This window comes from Spermophilus citellus, assembly GCF_964194105.1.
Source record: "Spermophilus citellus genome assembly, chromosome: 8".
In the NCBI taxonomy this organism is placed as follows: Eukaryota; Metazoa; Chordata; class Mammalia; order Rodentia; family Sciuridae; genus Spermophilus; species Spermophilus citellus.
Window position 1 is genome coordinate 31,106,789 of NC_138189.1, and position 25,370 is coordinate 31,132,158.

Consider the following 25,370-nt stretch of genomic DNA (forward strand, 5'->3'; position numbering starts at 1 on the left):
GGTAGTATCAGTCTTCCAATTTTACTATTCCCCTTCCAGTTAACTATTCTGAGCCTTTTGCCTCTCCCTATTATCTTTAGAATTAGTTTATTCACAAAACAACTCCCTGGGATTTTTGATTGAGATTGCACTGAATCTGTAGATCATGTTAGGGAAAAGTGACATCTAACAATTCTGAGTCTTCCTATTCATGAACATGGACTCTCTATTTAGTTATTCTTTTATATCTTTCATCAGTCCATTTTCTTCATATAGATCTTGCACATATTTTGTTAGATTTATAGCCATGTATTTCATTTCAGAGGTGCTAATAGTATTGTTTTTAATTTCAAATTCAATTTGTTCATTGCTAATATGTAGGAAAGTGATTAACATTGTATTCTGAAACCTTGCTATAATCGATTATTAATTCAGGGTATATTTTTAGTTAAGGTTTTTTGTTTTGGTTTGTTTTTTGTCCATTCTTTCAGATTATCTATACAGACAATCACATCATCTGCAAAGAAAGACACGTATTTTTCTTCTTTTCCCGTCTACTCTTTATTTCTTTTCTTATTGAATTAGCCAGCACTGCCCATTATGATGTTGAAATGGGGGGCAAGAGGAGATATCATTGCCTTGTTCCTGACCTTAGGAAAGTTCAGGTTTCTCATCACTATGTTGACAGCTGGGGTGTGGGGGGCATGGATAACTTTCTTTATTAAGTTGGAAATTCCCTTCAATTCCTAGTTTATTACAAATTTTAATGAATGGATATTAGATGTTCCCAAACACTTTTTTGGCATCTACTAATATTTTGATCATATGATTTTTCTTTAACCTGTCAATATGGATTAAATCAATTGCTCTCCTTTGTGGAATCAGTTTTGCATACCTGAGATAAATTCCACTTAATTATGGCATATAACACTTTTTATACATTGTTGGATTCAACTTGCTAATATTGTATTGAGAATTTTGCATTTATGTTCATAAGAAATACTGGCCTGAATCAGGCATGGTGATATACACCTGTAATCCCAGCAAGTCAGGAGGCAGAGGCAGGAGAACTGCAAGTTCCAGGTCAGCCTCAGCAACATAGATACTCAGCAACTTAGTGAGACCCTTAGATACTTAACAACTTAGTGATACCCTGTCTCAAAAAAAAAAAAAAAAAGAAAAGAAAAGAAAGGACAGGGGATGTAGTTCATTGGTAAAACATCCCTCGGTTCAATCCCCAGTGTGTGTGTGTGTGTGTGTGTGTGTGTGTGTGTGTGTGTTTCTTATTATGGTTTTGTTTGGGTTTCGTATTGGTGTAATGCTGATCTCTTGAATAAGTTTGAAAGAACCCCTCTATTTCTATTTCCTGAAAGAGACTGCCTTTTGGATGGACTGTGTAGGAATATTTGGCCCATGAGACAATCCCTTCCTATTAGCCAATGTTTTGTTTCTCTTTTTCTTTTCTTTCTTCCCCGACCCTTCCCTATCCGGCTTTAACTTCTCTGCTCCTCTTCTGCTTACACCGGGTTTTTAGTCACTGGCGGTTCAGAAGCAGCAGCATTCCAGGGCTCACAGAGCCCCCCTCCCCGGGACGAGTCTCTGGATTCCACCCAATCAGAGCCCAAGCAGGAAGAGGAGTCACTGCAAGACCCCGGGACGCCCAACTTCTAGGGACTTAACTCCGCCCATGTCTTGTGACCCAAGCCACGTCTCCCACCTTTCCCCAAGTGATGGGCTCCTTCGAGTCCCCGCCCCCCGGGCCCCGCCCTCATATGGAGCTCGCGGATTGGTCGCTGCTCGCTCGGTCTCCTGGGTGACGGGAACGCGGTAGCCCTCTAGAAGGAGACCCGGTGCGCCTGCGCACTTTCTAAATCGCGCGGCTGCTGGAGCTTTGAGATGAAGGTAAGTAACTTACAAATCCTGGGGGTGGGAAGACGCGACCGCTGACCCTTCATCAGACCCTCTAAGCGTCCCAGCGAGGAGAGGGTCTGTGCCCCCTTCCCTTCTCTGGAGTTGTGGGGAGGGCAGGGGCGAAATTGAAGGAAGCAGGGGAAAGAAAAGAAAACAGCAGAGAAGAAGGCGGGGAGAGAGGCCTCTCTCTGCTGGAACCGCGAACCGAGTAGAGGTGCGGGAAGAGAGAACCCCGCCACGGCTTGTAATGAGCAGACTGGGTCTGAAGACACCCGAACTTCACGGCGGAAAGAGGGGGCCACGGTGAAGTTGACTCAGTCGGGTATCATGATCTACATAATTTCGTGGGGCTAATCCCCTGGCAAGCCGTGCAACTGCTCAGCGACCTAAAAAGAATGAAAAGCCTCCGAAAGAATAGTCTTAAATTGCATCGCCGGTGACTGGTCCAATTTACAGATTGCCTGGTAGCGAGAGCACTTTATTCACCAAGAAATCAGCACCCCCACGCGCACGTCTCGGGCGCATCATCCTCTGCACGCAGGTTTTCTAGTCTTGGGCTTCTCATAATCCCCATTCCCCGATCACTGGCTACAGCTGCCTCACCCTTCGATTTACCGCAGCAATACCTCCGTCCTCCTCTGTCAAAGACCTGGAAGGCTCAATTTAAAATTAATTTAGATGTCCAACCCTTCTTTGTGGCTATTAGCATGGACATTGTAATTGACAGATTGGTGATCATAACTCATATTTCTAAAGCTAATACTTTCTAATACTTCACAATTTATGAAGTATTAGAAGTAAGGAAGTATTCTCGATTTACAGTTGAGAATTCTATGCTTGAAGTAATTTCAGTGACTTGCTTTAAAGTCCCACAGTTAATAAGCGAGAAATAAAATTTAAATCTTGGTTTTTTGGTTGTGAAGCTAGTAGTTTTTCCTCTGCATTGTACTTAGAGTATCTGTAGAGCTCCACAGAAGAAAAATAATGTGTAAGATCACAGCCAGAGGCAGGTCTGCCATAAAGTAATAAAGTTCAAATTTAAGGACTCCTTGCTAGTATAAAGGGTTTTCCAGCTAATGCAGTCACAAATTGCAAAAGTGAAACTTTATAAATACTCTTGTTTACTCCTTCATGAGTCTCCACGCACTACCAAACCTGAATGATTTAGCAGGTTCCTGCTTTTAATAGAGATGTATTTCCTCTTGTCTTTGGCATAGGAAATGCTCACTGGTGTTTAGAAGATTGAAAGTTTTGTGTTGCACTGATTCATGTTTCCTGCAGTAATAGTAGTGGTAGTGATAGTATGTGTAGAACAAGGGCATCATTGTTTAATCTGTAACTTAGTATTAAAATCTAATTTTTCACTCAAGTTTATGTTCCTAGATCAGCACTGTTTGATAGTTAGTATAATGTGAGTCAATGTAATTTCAAATTTTTAGTAGCCACATTAAAAATTAGAAAGAAGGGCTGGGGTTGTGGCTCAGCGGTAGAGCACTCGCCTGGCACCAGCGAGACTCTGGGTTCCATCCTCAGCACCACATAAAAATACATGTATAACATAAAAGTATTGTGTCCAACTACAACTAAAAACTAAATATTTAAGAAAAATGACAAAGAAATGGATAAAACTAATTTTAGTAATATGTTTTTATCTTGCCTGGTATATCCAAAATGTTATTTCAGCATGTAGTCAATATAAAAATTATCAATGAGATAGTTTGCAATCTTTTTTTATACTCTTTGAAATCTGATGTGTATTTTAAACTTATATCACATGTAAATTTGGATTACCCATATTACAAATCCTCAATAGTTACCTGTGGTTTGTGGCTTCCATATTTGACACACCACTTCTAGATTAGACAAATGAAAATTTTTCAATTGACATACTGTCCATCCAGTAGCCAAGTTAAACACTTAATAATGAAGTAAACATAAGGTAGTGAGAGAATAAAGAAAGAAAATATAGACATTTTTATGTCTATCTTAAAAATTATTTATGTTTTTTCAAAAAGCAATTTTGTTAAATATAATTCCCAAGAATTCAATGGATAATCAACTAAATTCAAACTTAAGTTATTTTAATTTCTATCATCTATAAAATTTAAATTATATATTTTTGTAAATTTAACATTTAAAAACATTTTTAAAAAGGCTAGCCTGGTGCAGTGGTGCACTCCTGTCATCAGGATGATCACAAGTTCAAGGTCAGCCTGGACAACTTAGGAAAATTCATCTCAGAAAAGAAAAAAAAAAGGAAAAAGTTTTATAATAAATATTCTCTTATACATTGAGGCCCATACTGTATTAACCACTTGTGTTTGGTTGTGTTTTGGTGTGTTTTCTTTTGTGTTTTTATTGCTTTTTTGGGGGAAAGGAGGCAGGGATAAGCACTAACATAAGATTTCACCAACCTTTATCCTACTGTTTTCATGATCACATTTTGACATATTTTCTGACCAACACTTTATTGTATATGTTTTAAAAATATAAAAATTGTGTTTATTTTTTAGCGTGTTTTCTCTCTACTAGAAAAGACATGGCTTGGCTCACCGATACTGTTTACCTGGCAAAAATCATCAGGAAACTATCTTGCAGCAACAGGGTAAGAACCAGTAAATGTTTTAAGTAATTCTATTATGCCCATATAACCAAACCTCCTGTTCTACCAGTAGATGTTCTTGTGTGACTGTAGTATGGTGGGAAAATGAATATTTTCTCTCTGTTAACATTACAATTCATAGAACCTTTTCTCTGGCAATAACTTTTTAGATACAAATTATGAAAGTACCATGAAAGAATGCTGAAATCACTTGAGTGGCAGCTTAATTTTTTTATATACTTAGATAAATAAAAGAAATAATCAAATCATGTCTTCATATTCTAATTGTTTCCAGAGCTGATCATACAGTGAAAATCTTTGATCGCCATGGCCAAAAAAAAAGTGAAATTAACTTACCTGGGTAAGTACAAGCTTTGTTGCCTAAAATATATATATCTTTATTTATTTATTTATTTATTTTTTAAAGAGAGAGTGAGAGGAGAGAGAGAGAGAGAGAGAGAGAGAGAGAGAGAGAATTTTTTTTTAATATTTATTATTTTTTAGTTCTCGGCGGACACAACATCTTTGTTGGTATGTGGTGCTGAGGATCGAACCCGGGCCGCACGCATGCCAGGCGAGCGCGCTACCGCTTGAGCCACATCCCCAGCCCCTATATATATCTTTAATTTGCTGAAAATATCTTTTTTAAAAACATAGTACTTTCTTAAAACTATAATCAAATAAAATTATATAACCCTCATCTTTTGCCTTCTCCATTTACAGAGGAATTTGTTTTCATCTAATTACTGCATGCTAACTGGTTGCACAACTGGAGCCCCAAAAGAATTTATTTTCTTTATGACATAGTAGTTAATGAGATATGCAGAATCATAAATGAGTCCAAAATAAGGATTTTCTGATTAGAGATGCCCAACCTGCATCTATTTTAGTAATTTTCTCTCCAATAAGTTGGAAAACAGTTACTTTCCACATGCTTTTATCCATTTTCAGGAAATCATAAATATAATGTAGGCATTTTTTTATATTTATTTTTTAGTTGTAGTTGAACACAATATCTTTATTTTATTTATTTATTTTTATGTGGTGCTGAGGATCGAACCCAGGGCCTCACACATTCAAGGCAAGCACTCTACCGCTGAGCCACAACCCCAGCACCGATTTAGGCATTTTTAATGATTCACTGTAATCGTTACCTGTATCAGTTATTCTGCGGATAGTCTTGGTAGTTAAGATTATGTATGTATGTGTAGAGTCCTTCAGGGAAATGGCCTTTTGCTTCTATGCTTTTAAAATTCACATCTGTTTTCTGTGGTTTATTGACCATTTTTGCAAACCAGGTAGTTTTATTTCTCTTGGTCTCAGCCTTTCACACCTCCTGCTCTGCCTCACTCACGTAGTGAGCTACCATTTTGGAATTCTCAATTCTCTCAGTTGTTGATTCTGATTTCTACAATCTGGGAAACAAGAGGTCAGAGCAGTCACATGGTCTTTATGTCTAAAATAAGGCACTCCATGAAAAATGTTTTTCGAGTAAATCACATGAGCTTAATTGGCCTAATCTCTAACATCAGGTTTGGTTACACAATGGCATCATTTCTTCTGAATTCTTTTGCTGTATTTATGATAGTTGAATTTGATCAAAAATGATCTCCAGATAAATAAATTGCTATTATACATTAAGTCTTTAAAGGGCAGGTGATTTTATCAACAATGTTAAAGCTTCCCTCTTCCATACTTCCAAGATTTCTAAGGATGTTATGGGAAATTAAAATCTTAAGGGGTTGGTATTGTGGCTCTGTGATAGAGCACTTGACTAATACGTGTGAGACATTGAATTCAAGCCTTAGCACCACATAAAATAATTAAAAATAAAATAAAAGATATTGTGTCCACCTATAACTAAGAAAAAAAAATTTTAAAGAAGTAATCCCCAACTTAAATGTAAATCAAAACATAGCTTAGCCAATACCCAAGAGCAAAGAGCATCAACATGAAAAATAGCATTAGGGAAGAAAAGTTCTATTTTCTTAAGAATTTAATGAATTTCAAAGTTTTAAAATTATAGCAAATGGGCTGGGGCTGTAGCTCAGTGGCAGAGCACTTGCCTACCACATGTGAGGCACTGGGTTTAATCCTCAGCACCAAGTAAAAATAAACAAGTAAAGGCATGCTGTCCAACTAAATCTACCAAAAAAAATTTTTTTTAATTATAGCAAACATTTTGGAATAATCTTAAACAAAGAATCATATTAAATAGAGCATTTACAGTTTATAACTCTGTTGTGACCTCAAGTGAATCACTATTCTTATTCTATCAAGATATAAAATGAAAATAACATTTCTTACCACTTCAGAATTCAGTCTTCACATTGTTTGTGATCTTACATATGCATGACCTTGATCTACTTTATTTTCAACTTCTTTATACATAACTTCATTTCTTATCAGTGCCTTCTTTATCTCTCTGTAAATCTGAAACAAACTTTCAAAACTTGATTGTTACAATTACCTGTTGATTCTAGGTGTGATGTGATGGAGGTGTTTGATGAGTATGTTTTCCCAGAAGGCCAGATTCTTTATAGGATTCAAGAAAATCTGTTAATTCATTAGGTGTCATTATATTAAATTAAAATGGTATTAATAATAAAATTAAAATTTTCAACAAAAATCTGAAGTTAGTATTAGCTAAACAGTCAATAGAGAGTTACATTTCTCATTTTGGAGTTATGACCTGTTCAAAATAGATTGAATGGTTTTGTGGTAAACAAAAGTCACAAATAGGTCTTTCAATTTCTTACCCCCTACTTAAGAAAAATGTACAGAAATGTTTTGCTCTCTCTCTTTTTTTTAAAAAAGTAACTGTGTTGCCATGGATTGGGATAAAGATGGAGATATTCTAGCAGTGATTGCTGAGAAATCCAGCTCCATTTATCTCTGGGATGCCAACACAAATAAAACCAGCCAACTAGACAGTGGCATTAGGTAAGGATAACCGACCTACCTACCTTTCTTTCTTTCTTTCTTTCCTTCCTTCTTTATTTCTTTCTTTCTTTATTTATGTTAAGTGGTGATCTCAGTTCTTTGGTTTTACTTTATTTTTTGACTAACATCAATTAATTGAACATATTATTGGAGTATAGCATGAAATTTCAACACAAGCATACAGCATGCACTGACCAAATCAGGGTAATTCGCATTTCCCAACATTTTTATTTTGTTAATCTTCACTTAGAAACATGATTATCTGTAAGTTTGATGCCAGCAGTTCATTTTAAAGATGACTTGAGTGACTTTCTTATAAATGAAAAATCTCATTTCATTCTGTTATTATTGTTCTATAATCCTAACCTAAACCAGCTTATTAAAACAAAGTTGTTATAATTATAAAATGGAAATAGCTTCTGAAAAGTTGCTTTCAATGAAAAACATAAAAATCACAAAGATATTTGAAATCAAATATATATGGGAAAATCTGGAGATGGAGTTGGCTGCAGGGATAGCTGTCTATGGGCGTTCTAATAATGCAGTCCAGACTCTCCATCTCTCAGCTCTTCCTTTCTCTGTATTGACTTCATTTGAAGTCAGAGTCACTTTTGGCTGTATTATTCTTCACAGCAGTCATGTCAGAGAAAAGAGTAAGGCCCTTTTTACCATCAGTGACCATTTAGAAGGTCTCTGAATGAAGAAGAGAAGGCCATACATGGTATTGCCGGTCCCACCAGGTGAAGGGTGGGGTAAAAGGTTGGGCTGTTCCCAAGTGAAGAAACTCTAAGGTAGAGAGAATAAATTACACACCCTGCTAAAATAGAAAACACTTTTACCATATGGAAAAGAAAAACTTGCCTGTATTTGCAACTAAAACTTCATCATGTTGACCTGGGACAAGTTGCTTGATTTCTAAGCCTCAATTTCTTCTTTATGGAATGGGTATGATATCTGCTTGATGGCTCATGTGCCCCGCAGGCAGGCAGGAAGAGATCACACACAACAGTGTAAATTTAAATTATAAATTTCCAGCTTATTTACTAGGGAATAACAGAACCAGAGGAAGCAGGTTGGCCTTGCAGAGCCAGACCAGACATAACTTCAGTGCAGTGTTCTTTGACCCTACAAAGTGGCTCTTGAGCCACAGAGCTGTAGAAGATACTTTCTACCCAGTGCCAAGTCTCACTAGGTCTAAGAACCTTTGTCTTTTGCCCTGTCCTTTTGCACTTGGGTTTGCATCCCTTTTCAGAAAGATTTTACATACTCAGCCAGGCGAGGTGATGCACACCTGAAATCCCAGTGGCTTGGGAGGCTGAAGAAGGAGGATCGAGAGTTCAAAGCCAGCCTCAGTAAAAGCAAGATGCTAAGGAACTCAGTGAGACCCTGTAAAATATAAAATAGGGCTGGGGATGTGGCTCAGTGGTTGAGTGCCCCTGAATTCCATCCCTGGTACCAAAAAAAAAAAAGAAAGATTTTACACACTCTGTCCTGTCACACTTTCACTCAAGGGAATGTTTATAAACATTGAATACCGATTGTTGAACCAAGCGAAGCAGCAGTGAAGCCACACCTTCTCTCCCAGAGAATAATGTATAACTAATCTCCAGGTGTTACTAATTGGTATGTCCCACAGAGTTCATTTCCCCACATCATCTCAGGGTTGTTGTGATGTTTAAATGAGTGTTACCGCCAGGCATGAAATTAAGACCTGCAGAAATGGTAGATGTTATTATAATTGTCATTAAGATAAAATTTAGGATTTTTGCTCTTGGTATTAATATTTAATGTCTAAAGAACTTTTATATATACAAATATATAGCTGCTACTTTTTGATTTTTATGTAAAGGCAAATCCTGTGTATGTATGTATGTTAAAGTGAAACTCTTAAGTTGGAATATCAAAATTTTGTAAATGTTTTTTTTTTTCAACTTATATGCCCTTAAGTATTTTAGATTCCATCTACAAATTTGATCTGAAATTATTCTTTTGAGCACTTCAAATATCTTTAAACAGTATACAAAACATAAAATTCAAATAGGATTATTAAAAACTTACTATGATACTACTTAACTAAAAAAACTGTTTTAACATCATTTCTTCATTTTTGCTGTCTATATTTTTATATCTTCTTAGGATTAAACCAGTGTTTACTCTGATACTGGCCTACAGCAGTAATCAGTTAGATAATTGAGATACAGCCATCTTTCCAGAGACAACCCTACATAAAACATCTGGTTCATCAACCAACCCATTCTTGGCTAGATTGTGGCACATGGTTGCCTCTCCCAAGGCAACACAGCCCTGACTACTGGTTATCCTGCTTAGTCCGTTTTCTAATTGATCTTCAGTTATCATATCATCAGTAAGATTCTTCTAAACCCACACCTTCCATAGAAGTTGCAGGGTTTTGTAGTCTGTGCATTTCTCTAGAATTACCTGTCTTTTCCCCCCCTTAGTACTGAGGTATACATTCTAGCCAAATGCTCTATCACTAAGCTACATGCCCCATTCAAGTGATTACTGTTTGAAGTTTTTCTTGACCATAGATAACATAAGACTATTCTACATTGGCATGATCTGTTAATATTATTGGGAATTTATGTATGTTTAACTTTTTATAAATTATAGGCCCCTCTAGAGACCTTATCTCCTAAGAGAAGAAGGATAGAGCCTGTTCAGTGAGCTCTTCGTTTCAGGATATCCAGTTCCTTGATTTTCTTAGAACTCCCTGTTTGCCCTCTTTATAGGGGGTGGTTGTGTGACGGTTGGTTCTGATCGACTGTTGAATAGACCAGTGTTACATGACTCCTGATGCTGATCAGACCTTGTTCTTATTACACATGCCCTCTTGTCTGTTACTATTTAACTCGCTCACAATTCCTTTTATTCATGTGATCTGAGAAACAGATTCCAAGATGTCATTAACTGGATAAGAGATTTACTAAGGGAACACCTATGAGAGGACCTGGGCGAGGCGGGGGGGGGGGGGAAGGAGAAGACATTAGAAGAGCCGTGAGACCCCAGTGCATATCTAGCCCTAGGGAAAGAGAGGGAAGGAAGGATGAGTAGAGACATCTTTGATTGTAGCATAGTTCTGAGACAGTTCAGCTGGGCCTAGGGGGAATCTTTGAAGCTAAGGAGTCCTGGGTCTCCAGGAATGGGCCTTGGAGTATCCCTGTCTTGTTCAGTCATTATCTAGAAACAGTCCGTGGCAAAGCATAGCTCCAGTGCTGAGCAGCTGGGCCCTAGATCCGTTATACTCTGCAGCCAGAGATCTGAGAGACAGTCACATGGCTGCTACACCTGCTTAAACAGGTAGAGAAAAATTCATGTTTGTCTTTTATAAAATATATAGTTAACAGATGAACCCAGCAGTCTGGTATATTAGCACTCCCTTTACTTACTGAAATTAATTTTTAACTAAACATTTTGTCATATTCACATGTTATTAAAACTAACTTTTCATATTCTTATCATAGTTTTATGACCTTTTACAAACTTGTATCAATTAAATATATAATTTGAGGCAGGGGGCGGTACTGGAGATTGAACTCACGGGCACTCAACCCTGAGCCACATCCCAGCCCTGTTTTGTATTTTATTTAGAGACAGGGTCTCACTGAGTTGCTTGCACCTCCCTTTTGCTGAGGCTGGCTTTGCACTCTCGATCTTCCTGCCTCAGCCTCCCAAACTGCTGGGATTACAGGGGTGTGTACCCCGTCCAGCTTAAGTATATAATTTTTGATGCTCAAATTCTCCTAATTTAGCTTGAGAAGTCCTCTTTAAGCTTACTCTTTTGTCTTTTAATTACTACCCTCAACATTCTTGGGAGGAGTGCTCTTCCTGAAAACAGGAGCATGGTCTGTCAGTGGTGTTCAAAATGTAGCTGCATCAGTGGGCTTATTAAAACACAGATAGCCAGGTAACACCACCACCACCCATCCATGCCCAAGTTTTTCACTGAGTGGTTCGAGGTTGGCATCTGACATCTGGCATTTCTATTAAGTTCCCAGGTGATGCTGCTGGTTCTGGGGTTGAAAGCTGCTGATCTAGACCCATTGTGGTTTCTTTTCTCAATATGTGGAATGAGCTATTTTCCAAAGAGTCCTTGATTACCTTTCGCAGGGAATTACATAAAAGTCCAACCCATGAATCTTAGATTGCATGTTATAACTGGTGGCAGGTAAAAATGCTTTCTACCTGCTTCTGAGCTATTCTTAATAGTGACAGAGACAGCAAAAAGATATATCTTTTTTTAAAGTCACAAATTCCCAGTGATTTTTCCAATTCAATATATCATGCTATTTTACTACTACTTTTTGAAAGCACAAAGTGTCATCATCCATTAAGATTTTTACAACAATTAATGGTAAACCCATCATTAGTGAAGTAATATCAGGAGTCATTCCATGAAATTTGAGGTTACATCATAACCAACTAGAAGTCTACATTCATTATATATTTATATTTTGAGTCTGATCCTAAGATCATCTTATAGCATCTCCAAAATTTCTTTAGCACTTAATTTTTGTCCTTAAGCATTAAGTTATAATTTCATGCTTTAGCTTCTGAGCAGAGGTTAAGATTATTTCATGAAGTACATTTTGAAAGGATTATTTAGAGGTCATAATGGTGAATTGTTTAGTAATTTGTATCTTAATGTTACAGGGATCAAATGTCTTTCCTTCTTTGGGCAAAAACTGGAAGTTTCCTGGCTGTTGGAACTATTAAAGGAAATTTGCTAATTTATAATCATCAGACATCTCGAAAGATTCCCGTCCTTGGTAGGTTGTAGCTGGAAACACTGCCAAATATTTGAGATGCTTTACCTAAATGTAAATTTTTTTGCCTCATATTCCCTTGATATTGCAAAGGAAATTTTGTAACAGGAAGCCCTCCCTGCTTCAGTCTCACAGCTAGTTAAACAAGAAAATCCCTCTTCACTGCTTACTAAGAATTTCCCAGGGTTAAGGTCAGCCGATGTCTTTGGGCAGCAAGACAATAATAACATGGATTCCATTTGTCCTTTTCTCACCCAGCTTGTATCTTTCAAGGTGAACTTTAGTTATGTTATAATGTAACAATTTTAGTCCATGTAGTAGGTGAACCAAAACATTTGGTAATTGTTTAAATGAAGTATATCCAGATTCCTAATTCTGACACCTCACTCTGTCCAAACACCAATTAAATCTAGGTGTTGGGGGGTTGGGATTGTGGCTCAGTGGTAGAGCACTTGCCTAATAAGTGTGAGGCACTGGGTTCAATCCTCAGCACCACATAAAAAATAAACAAAACAAAGGTTTGTGTACATCTATAATTTAAAAAAAAAAATTAAATCTAGGTGTTGGGCTGAGTTCTGTTTGCCTCAGGTATGTTTCAGGCTCTTTGAATCCCCCACCTTTGGTCACCTGGCCTGTGCCCTCTGAATACCCTTGAAGATGCAGTATTGGTTCTTTTCAGTTAACATCATTCTGCTGACTGGTGGAACTATTGGGCTTAATGCAGGTGGCCAGAAAAAGTTATAACTTACTACTAACAAAAGTATTAAACTCCAAAGGTAGTGGCACCTACAGAATACTTGAGTACCTTTCCATTAAGGATAGTTAATCCTTTCAAATTATTTTCACCTTTATGTATCTCTTTAATATTAATTTTAATTCTACAGCTAAACAGTAATGTCATTGACCTATTTGAAAGATTAAACTAAAATTTTTGAAGTTACAAAAATCAAATTTATCATATAAATTATCTGTTCGACTTGAGTAGGCATTTTTTATTTCCCACTTATCTGCAGGTAGATCTCATCAGCTAATTTTTAAGCCCCAGAAATTGTGACACTCATGGTATAAGAAAATAATTGCCTGTGATTATTTTTTAATAAGGCATTTGACATGTATACGTTATTTTGCTCTTCAATTTAATATGAATATTGATGCTGCTTACTTCCTTATTTAATAACTATGTAAAATGGACCTTAAGAGATGCAGATTAATTACAGATTTTAGGTCCTTGAGTTAAACTTAAACCTGCCTTTCTCACAGGTGACTGTGACTTGTGGCTCTGCTTTTTTTTTTTCTAACTTGCTTTCTAAAACCCAGCCATCCCATTTCTAATAGAAGCTGATGATGGCATGAGATGTCAGCACTTTGCAGTAACTAAGGATCTATGACCTTGTTCCAAGTTGCACTTACTTTTCTTGAACTAGACGAGATACAAGCAGTTCTTGCTTTGCCTGGTTCAAATATGCATGAATCCAAGTTAGAAGAGTTTAATTAAATGATGCCAGTTTCCTGTAACACAGTTCCCATCTCAGTTAAAATAGTATGTTAACTGTGAGTTAATGTTAATTAAATGAGTTGATAATATGTAAAGTGCCCTGAGCACTACAAGTGGGGACACAGGTTGGCTTTTATCGTAAGGCTACCCGAGTTCTGAGCACTGGAAGCAAAAGGGCCTTTGGGTTTATAGGAAGAAAGAGGAAGACCTTCTTCTCCCTTTCTTCCGTAAGGAAAGGAGTTTGTCTTGGGCATCTTTCCACCTTCCTCACATAGTCCTTTTTCCTCCCCTGTATACCAGAGTCCCTCAGTTGACAATCAGCAAAATCTCTGTTTCTCCAGCCTGTTCTCTGAATGTTCTCTTCACATCAGTGCTCTGGTCTCCTGATTTGAAATACTCCCTGTATCCTGAAAACTCCTTCATTTCTCTCTCTTCCACACCGTACACTCATACAGCCAGCTGCTTCCTCAACATCTTCAAAGAGATGTCAAGTAAATGCTTCAGATTTAATATCTCCAAAGCCCTCTTGGCCCACAGCTTCCCTCTTCTTGCTGATGACATTTCATCATTTTAAATTGTGAGGCCAAACTTTACATCGCCCGTGACCCTTTCCTTTCTCATACTTTCCATGTCTCATTTGTCAGAAACTCTGGTTTCTACCTCCAAATATCCCCAGATTCCTGCCTGGCTCATTACCTCTCCTGCTGCTATCAGGGCATGGGCCTTGGTATTTTCCACCTGAATTTCTGTAGTCTCCTCTTCGTTGGTCTCCCTGCCTAAGCTCTTGCCCTGCCATAGAATACAGTTGGCCCTCCATATTTGGGGGTCCTACATCCTGAGGCTCACCCAGCCACAAATCAAATATATTCAGAAAAAAAAAAACTATACTGAGCATGTACATATTTTTTTTCATTTTATTATTCTTTTATTATTTGAGAGAGAGAGAGAGAGAGAGAGAGAGAGAGAGAGAGAGAGAGATATTGTGCTGACTGGAAAGCTCAGAGAGAGTTTCTGATCCTGAGTGGTTATCTACTATTACTAGCTAAGAAACTCAGATTCATTCATATTTTCACCTTAGCATTACCATGAAGTATTATGAATGATTAAAACTGTGAGTGTTCTTTCTACTTCACGATTTACCAGACCATGGTAAATTGTGGAGCTGATTATAAGTAAAGATGACATCACTGCTTTGGGATTTACTTCTCTTAAGGACATTATTGTTACAGGCTTTGTTATGTTGTAAACAAACAAAATTTGTCAAGGATCAGAATATCTTTTTATGTGCTTATATTCAGATAAAAAGTTGGAAAGAGCATTAACCTTATGTACCTTTTTCTTGATTTACAACTTAGTAATAAACTGTTTTAAATAAGGTTGTGCAGACACTAACTACTTTGAAGATATTCTAAATTCTTTGTTAGTGAATCCCATGGCATATCACCTAAATTTTCAGACTGGTATCACAGATTTATTTATTTATTTATTTATTTAGAGAACTCCATGTAGCTATACAAAAATCATCTCTTTTTTTCCTTAGGAAAACATACCAAAAGAATCACATGTGGATGTTGGAGTACAGAAAATCTGCTTGCTTTAGGTGGTGAAGATAAAATAATTACAATTAGTAACCAGGAGGGGGACACAATAAGACAGGTAATATAGTAATGTCTCTGTGGTCTGATATATTCAAATTTTTCCTCAAAATAGTTTGTCTTTTGCGCTGGGGTTATGACTCAGTGGTAGAGCGTTCGCTTAGCACATACATGTGAGGCCCTGGGTTCAATCCTCAGCACCACATAAAAATAAATAAATAAAATAAATGTATTATGTCCAACTACAACTAAAAAATAAATATTTTTATTTGTTAACATTCAGAATTTGTGCATGTGGTATTTTGTTTTGTATTTTGGGGTTTTAGGAATTAGATCCAGGGCCTTGTTAGATCCATAAGCCCCAAGTCCTCTAGAAAGAATTTGAATATTGGGTTTGTTCACAGTGATGATATTTTTATCCTTATAGACATCGATGAGATCAGAGCCAAGCCACATACAATTTGCCACGATAAAGACCAGCGACCAAAGTGCTGCTACTGAAAACACAGTAAGAATTCTAAATCAAATCCATGCTCAAGTCATTGTGGTAATTTTGTAGAATATAGCTATTTCCTTTTCTTGGATAGGTTTTGAGAAATAAATTATGTTTGTCACTTATTAATCCAAAGTAGGGCTCAATCTCTCAGGCCTGAAAATTGCTTTTGCCTCTGTTGACCTCTGGTATCACAGAAAATGAGAATAACTTCCTTTCCAGTTGGTGGTGTTGCTCTGTTCATTCATGTGGTAACAAAAACAGGGGAGATTAGTGATTTCTCTGTGACTTTTTTTTTTTTACAATTGGGTGAACAGATCTCAAAAGTTGTAATTTTTCATTCCTTAATACCTAGTTACATTTTCTTTTCTATATTTTAATATTCCAAAATTCAGATGATTTGCATAATCAACATGCATATATTTAATGACGTAATGTGTCTTTATTTCCTATAAAGCAATTTTTATGTTGATATTGACTACTATTGGTGACATCTTAGAATCAGGGAATATATCAAACTGTCACTCTTGATGAAGTCAAATAAACAAACATGCTCTTTTTTCTCCCCAACACAAATATACCTTCCACTGAGAATTATGTTAAGTATTAACTTGTGTTAGTAGCAAAGGGATGCTAGTTTAGCCATGCTCACCTGCAAGTGATGGAAGTAATGATATAAAAAGCCAGGCTAGATCATCCATAGAAGTGTGGGGATCTGTAATCCCCAGTGGCTCAAAAGCAGATTGGCCTCTTAGAATGGAAGACTCTTTAAGCTCTGAATATGAAATAACTTCAGTGAAACTATGTCAGACTTACCCTCCCACATTGCGTAGTATTCTAAGGAGAGGTGTAGAGTTTATTCCAGCCGGGTGTGGTGGTGTACACTTATAATCCCAGCAACTTTTGAGTTTGAAGCCAGCCTCAGCAATTTAGCAAGACCCTGTCTCAAAACAAACTCAGTGGTTAAGCACCATTGAGTTCAATCCCTGGTACCAAAAAAAAAAAGAAAAGGAGGCTATTCCACAAAGGTATTTTAGTATATTTCAAAGGGTATGTTAAAGATGTGTAAAGCCAAGGACCCTTACCAAAATATACCTCACTAGATGCATTTTTTGTTAAGTCACATTATCATGATAATTTTGCACATGGAAATTTGGTTTATTGTTTTCCTAAATTAGGTTCAGTTGTTTGGATTTGCTTATTGGTCTTTTCAAGAACTACTAAGTAATTTATTTCACAATCTCCTGATCTTTTCTGACAGATAAGTGCGGTGATTGGCAAGAAAACTTTGTGTATTTTTAATATAAATGATCCAGATTGCCCAATTGATCTGGAATTTCAGCAGCACTATGGCAGTATTGTCTGCTATAGTTGGTACGTACCAAAAGCTCATTATAGAAAGAAATCCATTGTTTTTCCATACTAATTATATGTATAAAGTTTTGCCTGTAACATTCTCTATAGAGCATTTCTGAGTTATAGTCTGTGATTAAGTATGTGAAACTGCCTAGCATATTATCTGATATTTAGTTGGCCCTTGATAAATTATATTCTTTAAGGTATTTGCTGATTTCCCATATTACCAGTAATATATGGGTCTCCTTTTTTAAAATTTCTTTTTCTTTACCATATTTTTGCCTTTGTTGCTGCAGGTTTGGTGATGGCTACATCATGATTGGTTTTTCACGTGGCATTTTCGTGGCCATTTCTACATACTTCCAAGAAATTGGGCATGAGGTATTTCAGACTCGCAACCATAAAGATAATCTAACCAGTATTGCAATATCACAGACTCTTAACAAAGCTGCCACATGTGGAGATAACTGGTAAGTCATATTCTCATATCGCTAGGAAAGTTTATATAGAGAAGATTCAAGAAAATCAATAAGACTTTGGTAACTGATAAATCTGACATTCATACTTTCTTGGACTCTGAGAACATGTTTACATTTGCAGATTTCTTAAACTCCTTCACCCTCTGCTGCCTTTAATACTCAGAGCAAAAATATAATATGGGGGGGCTGGGATTGTGGCTCAGTGGCAGAGCACTCGCCTAGCATGCGTGGGGACCTGGGTTCAATCCTCAGCACCACATAAAAATAAATGAATGGAATAAAGGTATTCTGTCCAACTACAACTAAAAAAAATAAATAAATATTTTTTTTAAAAAAATATATAATATGGAATATACTAGAAAATCAATCTTAAAAATAGTATAGGCAATCTCAGATAATCAGGTCAGCACACTGCACCCTGTCTCTCCTACCATACGCAGCAGTAAAACCTGGAAAGAGTGATGGAGCAGCTATTTAAGGTCTCTGAAATGTAAATATTAGCAGGTCAGAATTCAAAGTACCACTGAAGCAACAATGAGGCTTCCTTTCTCCTCCACTCTCTCTCAGGCAGGACTCAAGATAGCCCAAATCCTAGAAGCAGGCATCAGAGCACAGAGAGCTGCAAAACATTTCAGGAAAGGAAAGACCTAATGATCAGGGGCAATTGGGGAAATGTCCTGATTTTTGAGTTTTCATTCTTGTTTTTCTCTCCTGCCCTGGCCACAAGTAGCCTGCAAGAGCATTAGCACCAAGGACCCATAGGCACCTCAAGCTTTGATGGAGGGTAGCCTCCTTCGTCTGTTAGAGGACCTCTGGTCCCAAGGAAGCGGAACAAATCCTTGTTGCTTATTTTTCTTTCTGCCCACAGATGCTGGTGCAGTTGTAGGGACTACAACAGAGTACAGGGTGTCTAGAGCCCCAGGGTTCCTGGAGGACCAAAAAGGGAACTCCCAAGGAACCAGAAAACAAAGAGGGAGGGACTCAGGAAAGAAATCTGAAACAGATGGTTATGAACTCCTAGGTTTACCCCTCAGCTTGTATGTGTAAATTTTTTTAACTTTATTATTATTATTTTTTTATGTGGTGCTGAGGATCTAACCCAGTGCCTCACACGTGCTAGGCAAGCACTCCATCAGTGAGCCACAACCCCAGCCCCTGTAAATCTTATTCTAAACATTTACCAAAGACTTTGAGCATTGAACTGAGGTCCAGTACTGGCCACTGAGTGGGCCGTGCAGGGACATATCTAAATACTACTGCAGAAGCTTAGAAAATAGAGCTGTCGTTGAAACCATAACCCACATAATATGCTTGAAATCTGTGGCCTGAACCCAAATGGGTTGATTGCCTAGTAAAACAAAAATATTAACCTTCTCCAAAGGAATTAGGTTAGACACAGTGTCTCAAAACATAATGTTCAAAGTGTCCAGAATATAACCCAAAATTACCTGGCATTTGAAGAATTAAGAAAAGTTCAACTCACTTGGGAAAGGGCAATCGGAGGACACCAATGCCAAGAAGGTACAGAGGCAGCTGTTACTGAAATACTGTCAAAGGGCTAATAATCTAAAATTGGAAAGATCACCTAAGAAAAAGAAATAGAACTTCTAAAGAAGAATCGAGTAGAAATTTTAGAATTTAAAAAAATCCAATACATACAGTGGACTTAGTAGCAAATGGAGGTCAGGGTAAAGAGTACACTTAAAGATAGATCAACCTAAAATGTCCAATCTGAACACAGAAAAAGAAGATTGAAAAAAAATTAGTAGAATGTTAGGGACCTGTGAAATAATACCAAAAAGTCATCAGAATCCTCAAAATAATGGCTGGAAACTTCTTTATAGGAAAAAGCATAAACCTAGATATTACAGAAGTTCAAGCAGGTCCCCAAAAGGATAAAATCAAAGAAATGAATCTTGACAAAGAAAAAATCTTGACAGTAGCCAGAAAACATTTTAAATGGCAATGAGTTTCTCACCATAAAGTATGGAGGACAGAAGGGTCACAGTGTCCTTAATCTGCTGAAGTAAGGGCACTGTCGATTGAAATTCTGTATTCAATGAAATTATCTGATTAGCAATGAAGATAAAAACTTTCTCAGAATAAGAAAAAGTGAAGAGAATTTCTTGCCAGGCAGCAGACTTGATCTAAAATAATTGCTGAAGGAAGTTCTTTAGCGAGAAGAGAACTGATGACAGAAGGGAATTTGAGATGATAAGAATGAAGGAAAAGCCCAGCACAGTAGTGCAAGCCTATAACCCCAGCAACTCAGGAGGCCGAGGCAGGAGGATAGCAAGTTTGAGGATTGTTAGCCTCAGCAATTTAGCAAGACCTCCTTCTCAAAACAAATGAACAAAACAAAAAACAGAAGGAAGGAAGAATTGGCAAGGAATGTAATTCAGTGGTGGAGCATTTTCCTAGCATAGCATGTATGAAATCCTGGGTCCCCAGTAACTAACAAACACACACACACACACACACACACACACACACACACACACACACGAAGACCAAAATAATCTGGATGAATATAATAAGACTTTTTTCTTTAACATAAATGTGACTGTTAAAAGCAAAAGTTATAAAGTAAGTCTAATAGAGATGCAATACACAGGACAACTGTAATACAAGAAGGAGAGACTAAAAGTTGACTTATGTAATAAGATTTCTACATTTCACCTGAAATGGTCAAATATTGATTCTAGAAAGACTATGAAAAAGTAAATATGTATATTGTAATCTAGAGCAACCACTAACAAAACTATATAAAGATATTTATAAAAGTACAAAATTATGGCATTTGCAGGTAAATGGATGGAATTGGAGAACATCATGCTAAGCAAAATAAGCCAATCCCCAAAAAACAGGGGCCGAATGTTTTCTCTGATTAGTAGATGCTAACCTATAATGGGAGGGGGACATGGGATGAGTAGAGGAACTTTGGATGGGGCAAAGAGAAGTGGGGAAGGGAGGCAAGAAGATACAAAAGATGGTGGAATGAGACGGACATCATTACCCCAGGTACATGTGTGATTTCATAAATGGTGTGACTCTACTTCATGTACAATTAGAGAAGCAAAAAATTCTGTTCCATTTGTGTACAATGAATCAAAGACCTTTCTACTGTCATGTGTAACTGGTTGGAACTAATTTTTTAAAAAAGCATGATAGATAAATTAAAATGGAATACTAAAAAAAAATTCAAATATAAATGAAGAAAAGAAAAGGAGAACAGGAACAAAAGATAGAGGAGACAAACAAGACAAATGCCATAGATCTACATTCAAACCTACCTAGACTACATTAAATATAAACGATACAGTTATATCATTTATAGGCTGTTAGAATGGATTTTTAAATGCCTGTAAGAAACTCACTTCAAATATAACTAAGAAAAAAAGTAAAAGGATGAAAAAAGTTAAAACATTCCAATGCTAATCAAAAGAACCCTCAGCAATATGAATATATAACAACAGATCCCACCATTATGTACTACTATAATGCACCAATGCAAACAAGAAACCCCAGCAAAAGAAAGATGGGGCTGGGGAGGAAGGAGGCAACATAAAGGGTCCTGTAGTCATGGACTATCATCCTCATTGTGGTTGTGGACCTCAGGATTCTCACGTTAGAATATTACATAGAACTAACACACACACACACACACACACACACACACACACACTGGGTACCAGTAGAACTGGGGACATCTAAATAAGGTTTGTGGAGTATGTCAGTGTCAGTAACCTGATTGTGGTATTATACTATAGTTTTCCAAGATGTCACCACTGGGGGGGAGGGGCTTACAGACTCTTGGGATCACTTCTGAAAACTGCATGTGGGTCTAAAATTCTCTCAAAATAAAAAGATTAACTAATGAAAAGAACAGGGGGGAAATGTAAGGGGAAAACACTAGGAGGGAGGAGAAAGAGGGAGACACAGAGGAAAGAAATATGATGCTTATTGGGCTCCAGTATTGTGCTATACGACTTTCATTTTCATGAACCTATTTATTCTTCCCAGTAAGCGGAGGAAGTAATATTATGTCCCCATTTTTTTCCAGCGCTTTCAACCTAGGTCTTGTGATCCCAAATCTAATGCACTTTCTGTTGTACCTCCCCACTTTTTGTATGAACCAATTCTGGGCAGGGGAGAAAGGTGACCTGTTATAAAGAGCACTTGTGTCATCTTACAATAATTAAACTGCTCACCTAGGTACACGTGTGAAGACACGAATGGGGTGACTCTACTTTGTGTACAACCAGAAAAATGAAAAAATTGTGTTCCATTTGGGTGCTGTCAATCAAAATGCATTCTGCTGCCATATATAACTAATTAGAACAAATTTTTTATAAAACTGCTCAGAAGAAGGTTCTCCTATTCAAACTTCATCAGACAATATTAACCTCCCTTTGTAGTAGCTATATAGGTCAGAGAATTAAGTGGGATACTGCTCCCCTTCCTGTGCCCACACATGCTCAAATAAGCAAACAAACCTAACCAGAAGAAAATTTTAATATTATCTTACCTTAACCCATTAGATTATCCTATATGTCCTATTTGGGAGACCTCTGATCTATTCCACAGTTTATAATTTTTTGTGTGAACTAAAACAATTTTGCAAAGAGCTCATATATATTTAAAATAACCTCTTTTTTTCCAGCATTAAAATTCATGACTTGGCAGAATTAAAAGACATGTATGCTATAGTCAACCTGGATGATGAAAATAAAGGTATTGATTTTCCTGAAGCAGTTGACATCTTCTCATTTCAATTATAGAGAGTAATTCTGTGTTTGTTATTGTGTGATATACATTCATTGTAGGAGGAATAAAATTAATACCTTTCATTAGAGTTCCCTAAAATAGTCTCCTTATTTTAGTAATTATGTTAAATCATTCTACTTGACTAAAAGAATATTAGCACACTTAAAACCAGAGATTTAAAGTGAATTGAATCCTGATCCTAGTTGGAAAATGAATATATACTTTCCATTTGAGCCATATTGGATGAGTTTGCACTCATATTCTTATGCTCATCCATGGTGAATTCCCTATTTTAAATAAAGACTATATTTGAAAAAAAATATTTGAAGTTTTTTTTAAGCCTCTGGTAGCTTAAGTAAAAATATGTGCTTGCTTGCCTGCAACTGTAAATTGTTTTTTTTTTTTTAATTGTTTGTGTTGTGAATTTTTTCAGGGTTGGGTACCTTGTCCTGGACAGATGATGGCCAGTTGCTGGCATTGTCTACCCAAAGGGGCTCACTCCACGTTTTCCTGACCAAGCTTCCCATACTGGGGGCTGCCTGCAGCACAAGGATTGCGTATCTCACCTCCCTCCTTGAGGTCACCGTAGCCAACCTTGTTGAAGGAGTATGAAAATGGTGTTATTTTTATTTTATTTATTAATAAATCAAACATTTTAACAGCTGATTTACTGCTCTTACTTCTCTCTGTTATAGGAGACACCAATCACAGTCTCAGTTGATGTGGAACCCAACTTTATAGCAGTAGGTCTCTATCATCTGGCTGTGGGAATGAACAATCGAGCCTGGTTTTATGTTCTTGGAGAGAACGGCAAGTTGACATCCATTTGTTGCATTGTTATCTAGCATGTAATTTCTGTATAACACTGGAAGTTTCTCTTAAGACCAAGTCTTTCACTCATTTTTATCCAAACATCTCTTTCTTAATTTGAAAGGCTTTGTGAATCCTCTAAAAATTCCGTGTAATTTTTAGAAAGATTTTCTTCTTTACCTTTGGAGTGAAAATAGCATGGTATAGTGGGTAGATTGGAATTAGAGAGGTGCTGGGTTCAATTCCCCTTCTGCTTCTGTAAGCTAAGTGAACTGTAGCCTACTTACTCTACCCCTATGAGCTTTGGTTTACTCATCTGGAAAATGAGGCTACTTCTATGTTTAAGGGATCATGAGGCGATTTTTTTTTTTTTGCATACATGACAATAGTGGAATGCATTACACTCATTATTACCCATTTACAGCACAATTTTTCGTAACTCTGTATACAAAGTATGTTCACACCAAATTATGCCATTATACACTACATGTACTCTCTTTTTTTGCATTACAATTCTTAATACACATATATACCACAATTTATCATCTCTATTTGTATATAAGGTATGTTGACACCAAATTCAAATCTTCATACATGTATTTTGTATAAGGATGACCATCACCTTTCACCATCCTTGCTATTCCCCTTCCCCCTCCTTTTCCCTCCCACCCTTCTTCCCTATCTAGAAATAATCTTCCTCCCATGCTCTCCCTCCGTACCCCACTTTGATTCATCCCCTGTATATCAGAGAAAACATTTGGCATTTGTTTTTGGGGGGTTGGCTAACTTCACTTAGCATAATCTTCTCTCATGCCATCCATTTACCTGCAAATGCCATGATCTTGTTCTTTTTCAGTGCTGAGTAATGTTCCATTGTGTATAAATGCCACATTTTTTAATCCATTCATCCACTGAAGGACATCTAGTTTGGCTCCACAGTTTAGCTATTGTGAATTGTGCTGCTATAAACATTGATGTGGCTGTGTCCCTGTAGTATGCTGTTTTTAGGTCCTTTGGGTATAGTCCAAGAAGAGGAATAGCTGGGTCAAATGGTGATTCCATTCCCAGAGTTCCATGGAATCTCCATGCTGCTTTCCAAATTGGCTGTTCCACCAGCAATATATGAGTGAACCTTTTTCCCCACATCTTCGCCAACACTTATTGTTGTTTGTCTTCATAATAGCTGCCATTCTTACTGGAGTGAGATAAAATCTTAGAGTAGTTTTGATTTGCATTTCTCTGATTGCTAGATGAGCATTTTTTCATATATTTGTTGATTGATTGTATATCCTCTTCTGAAGGTCTGTTCATGTCCTTGGCCCATTTGTTGATTGGATTATTATTATTATTTTTTTTTTTTTTGGTGCTTAGCTTGTTAAGTTCTTTATATACACTAGAGATTAGTGCTCTATCTGATGTGTGAAGGGTAAAAATTTGCTCCCAGGATGTAGGCTCCCTGTTCACCTCACAGATTATTTCTTTTGCTGAGAAAAAACTTTTTAGTTTGAATCCATCCCATTTCTTGATTCTTGGTTCTAACTTTACACAGTGGCTTTGTTAGGCACACCTATGCCTGGTAGCTTAACAAACTATGGGTCCCTCTCCACATTTTCCCCCAACTCTAGATCAGATAACCTTCAGGAAAAGACCTGAGAAGTAACCTGTAGAATAGAAAACCCCATTAAGCTTCTTGTCACTTAAGGTTTAATTCACTTATTTTCTCTTGTTTCATATGAACCATTATGGAATTCCCGAAAGCAAATTTATTTGGCTACTACGATTTTCTTTACAATAGCTGAAATAAGATTTAAGTTCAGAAGATTTTTACAAAGACACACATTTAAAAATTATTTGCAAATACTTGTATGAGGTAGTTTTGCCTAATTTCAGTATGTTATTTTTTTACATTGCTACAGGTGTAAAAAAATTAAAAGACGTAGAATATCTTGGAACAGTAGCTAGCATTTGTCTTCATTCTGACTATGCTTCTGCACTTTTTGAAGGCAAAGTCCAGTTACATTTGGTAAGTATAATTCTGATATCTTGGAAATCTGCTAGTTTAAGTAGTAATAATGAATAACCTCATGTCACATTATCAAGAACCTTGGTCAGGCAGCAAGTATATACAGCCTAGCTAGAAAGCCAGATATGGGTAA

General features: G+C 36.9%; 1 protein-coding gene across 7 annotated transcripts in view; it reads left to right on the forward strand.

Annotated features, from left to right (window-relative positions):
* The first annotated feature begins 1,796 nt into the window (after positions 1–1,796).
* Positions 1,797–25,370, forward strand: part of WDR19 (WD repeat domain 19) — a 73,301-nt gene continuing 49,727 nt past the window's right edge. For 5 of the 7 annotated variants that reach the window (XR_014023220.1, XR_014023221.1, XM_081303563.1 and 2 more), the window contains exons 1-13: positions 1,797–1,881; positions 4,404–4,495; positions 4,788–4,853; positions 7,310–7,435; positions 12,107–12,222; positions 15,255–15,370; positions 15,737–15,817; positions 17,064–17,176; positions 17,455–17,628; positions 22,301–22,371; positions 22,838–23,010; positions 23,100–23,214; positions 25,131–25,237. Coding sequence is in view for 5 of the 7 variants with exons in the window: in XM_081303563.1 (XP_081159689.1) it covers positions 1,876–1,881; positions 4,404–4,495; positions 4,788–4,853; positions 7,310–7,435; positions 12,107–12,222; positions 15,255–15,370; positions 15,737–15,817; positions 17,064–17,176; positions 17,455–17,628; positions 22,301–22,371; positions 22,838–23,010; positions 23,100–23,214; positions 25,131–25,237 (1,356 nt within the window). In the remaining 2 variants the exon portion in view is untranslated. Of the gene's footprint in view, positions 1,882–4,403; positions 4,496–4,787; positions 4,854–7,309; positions 7,436–12,106; positions 12,223–15,254; positions 15,371–15,736; positions 15,818–17,063; positions 17,177–17,454; positions 17,629–22,300; positions 22,372–22,837; positions 23,011–23,099; positions 23,215–25,130; positions 25,238–25,370 lie in introns of those variants that run through there. The other 2 variants (XM_081303566.1, XM_081303567.1) reach the window with 2 other exon arrangements.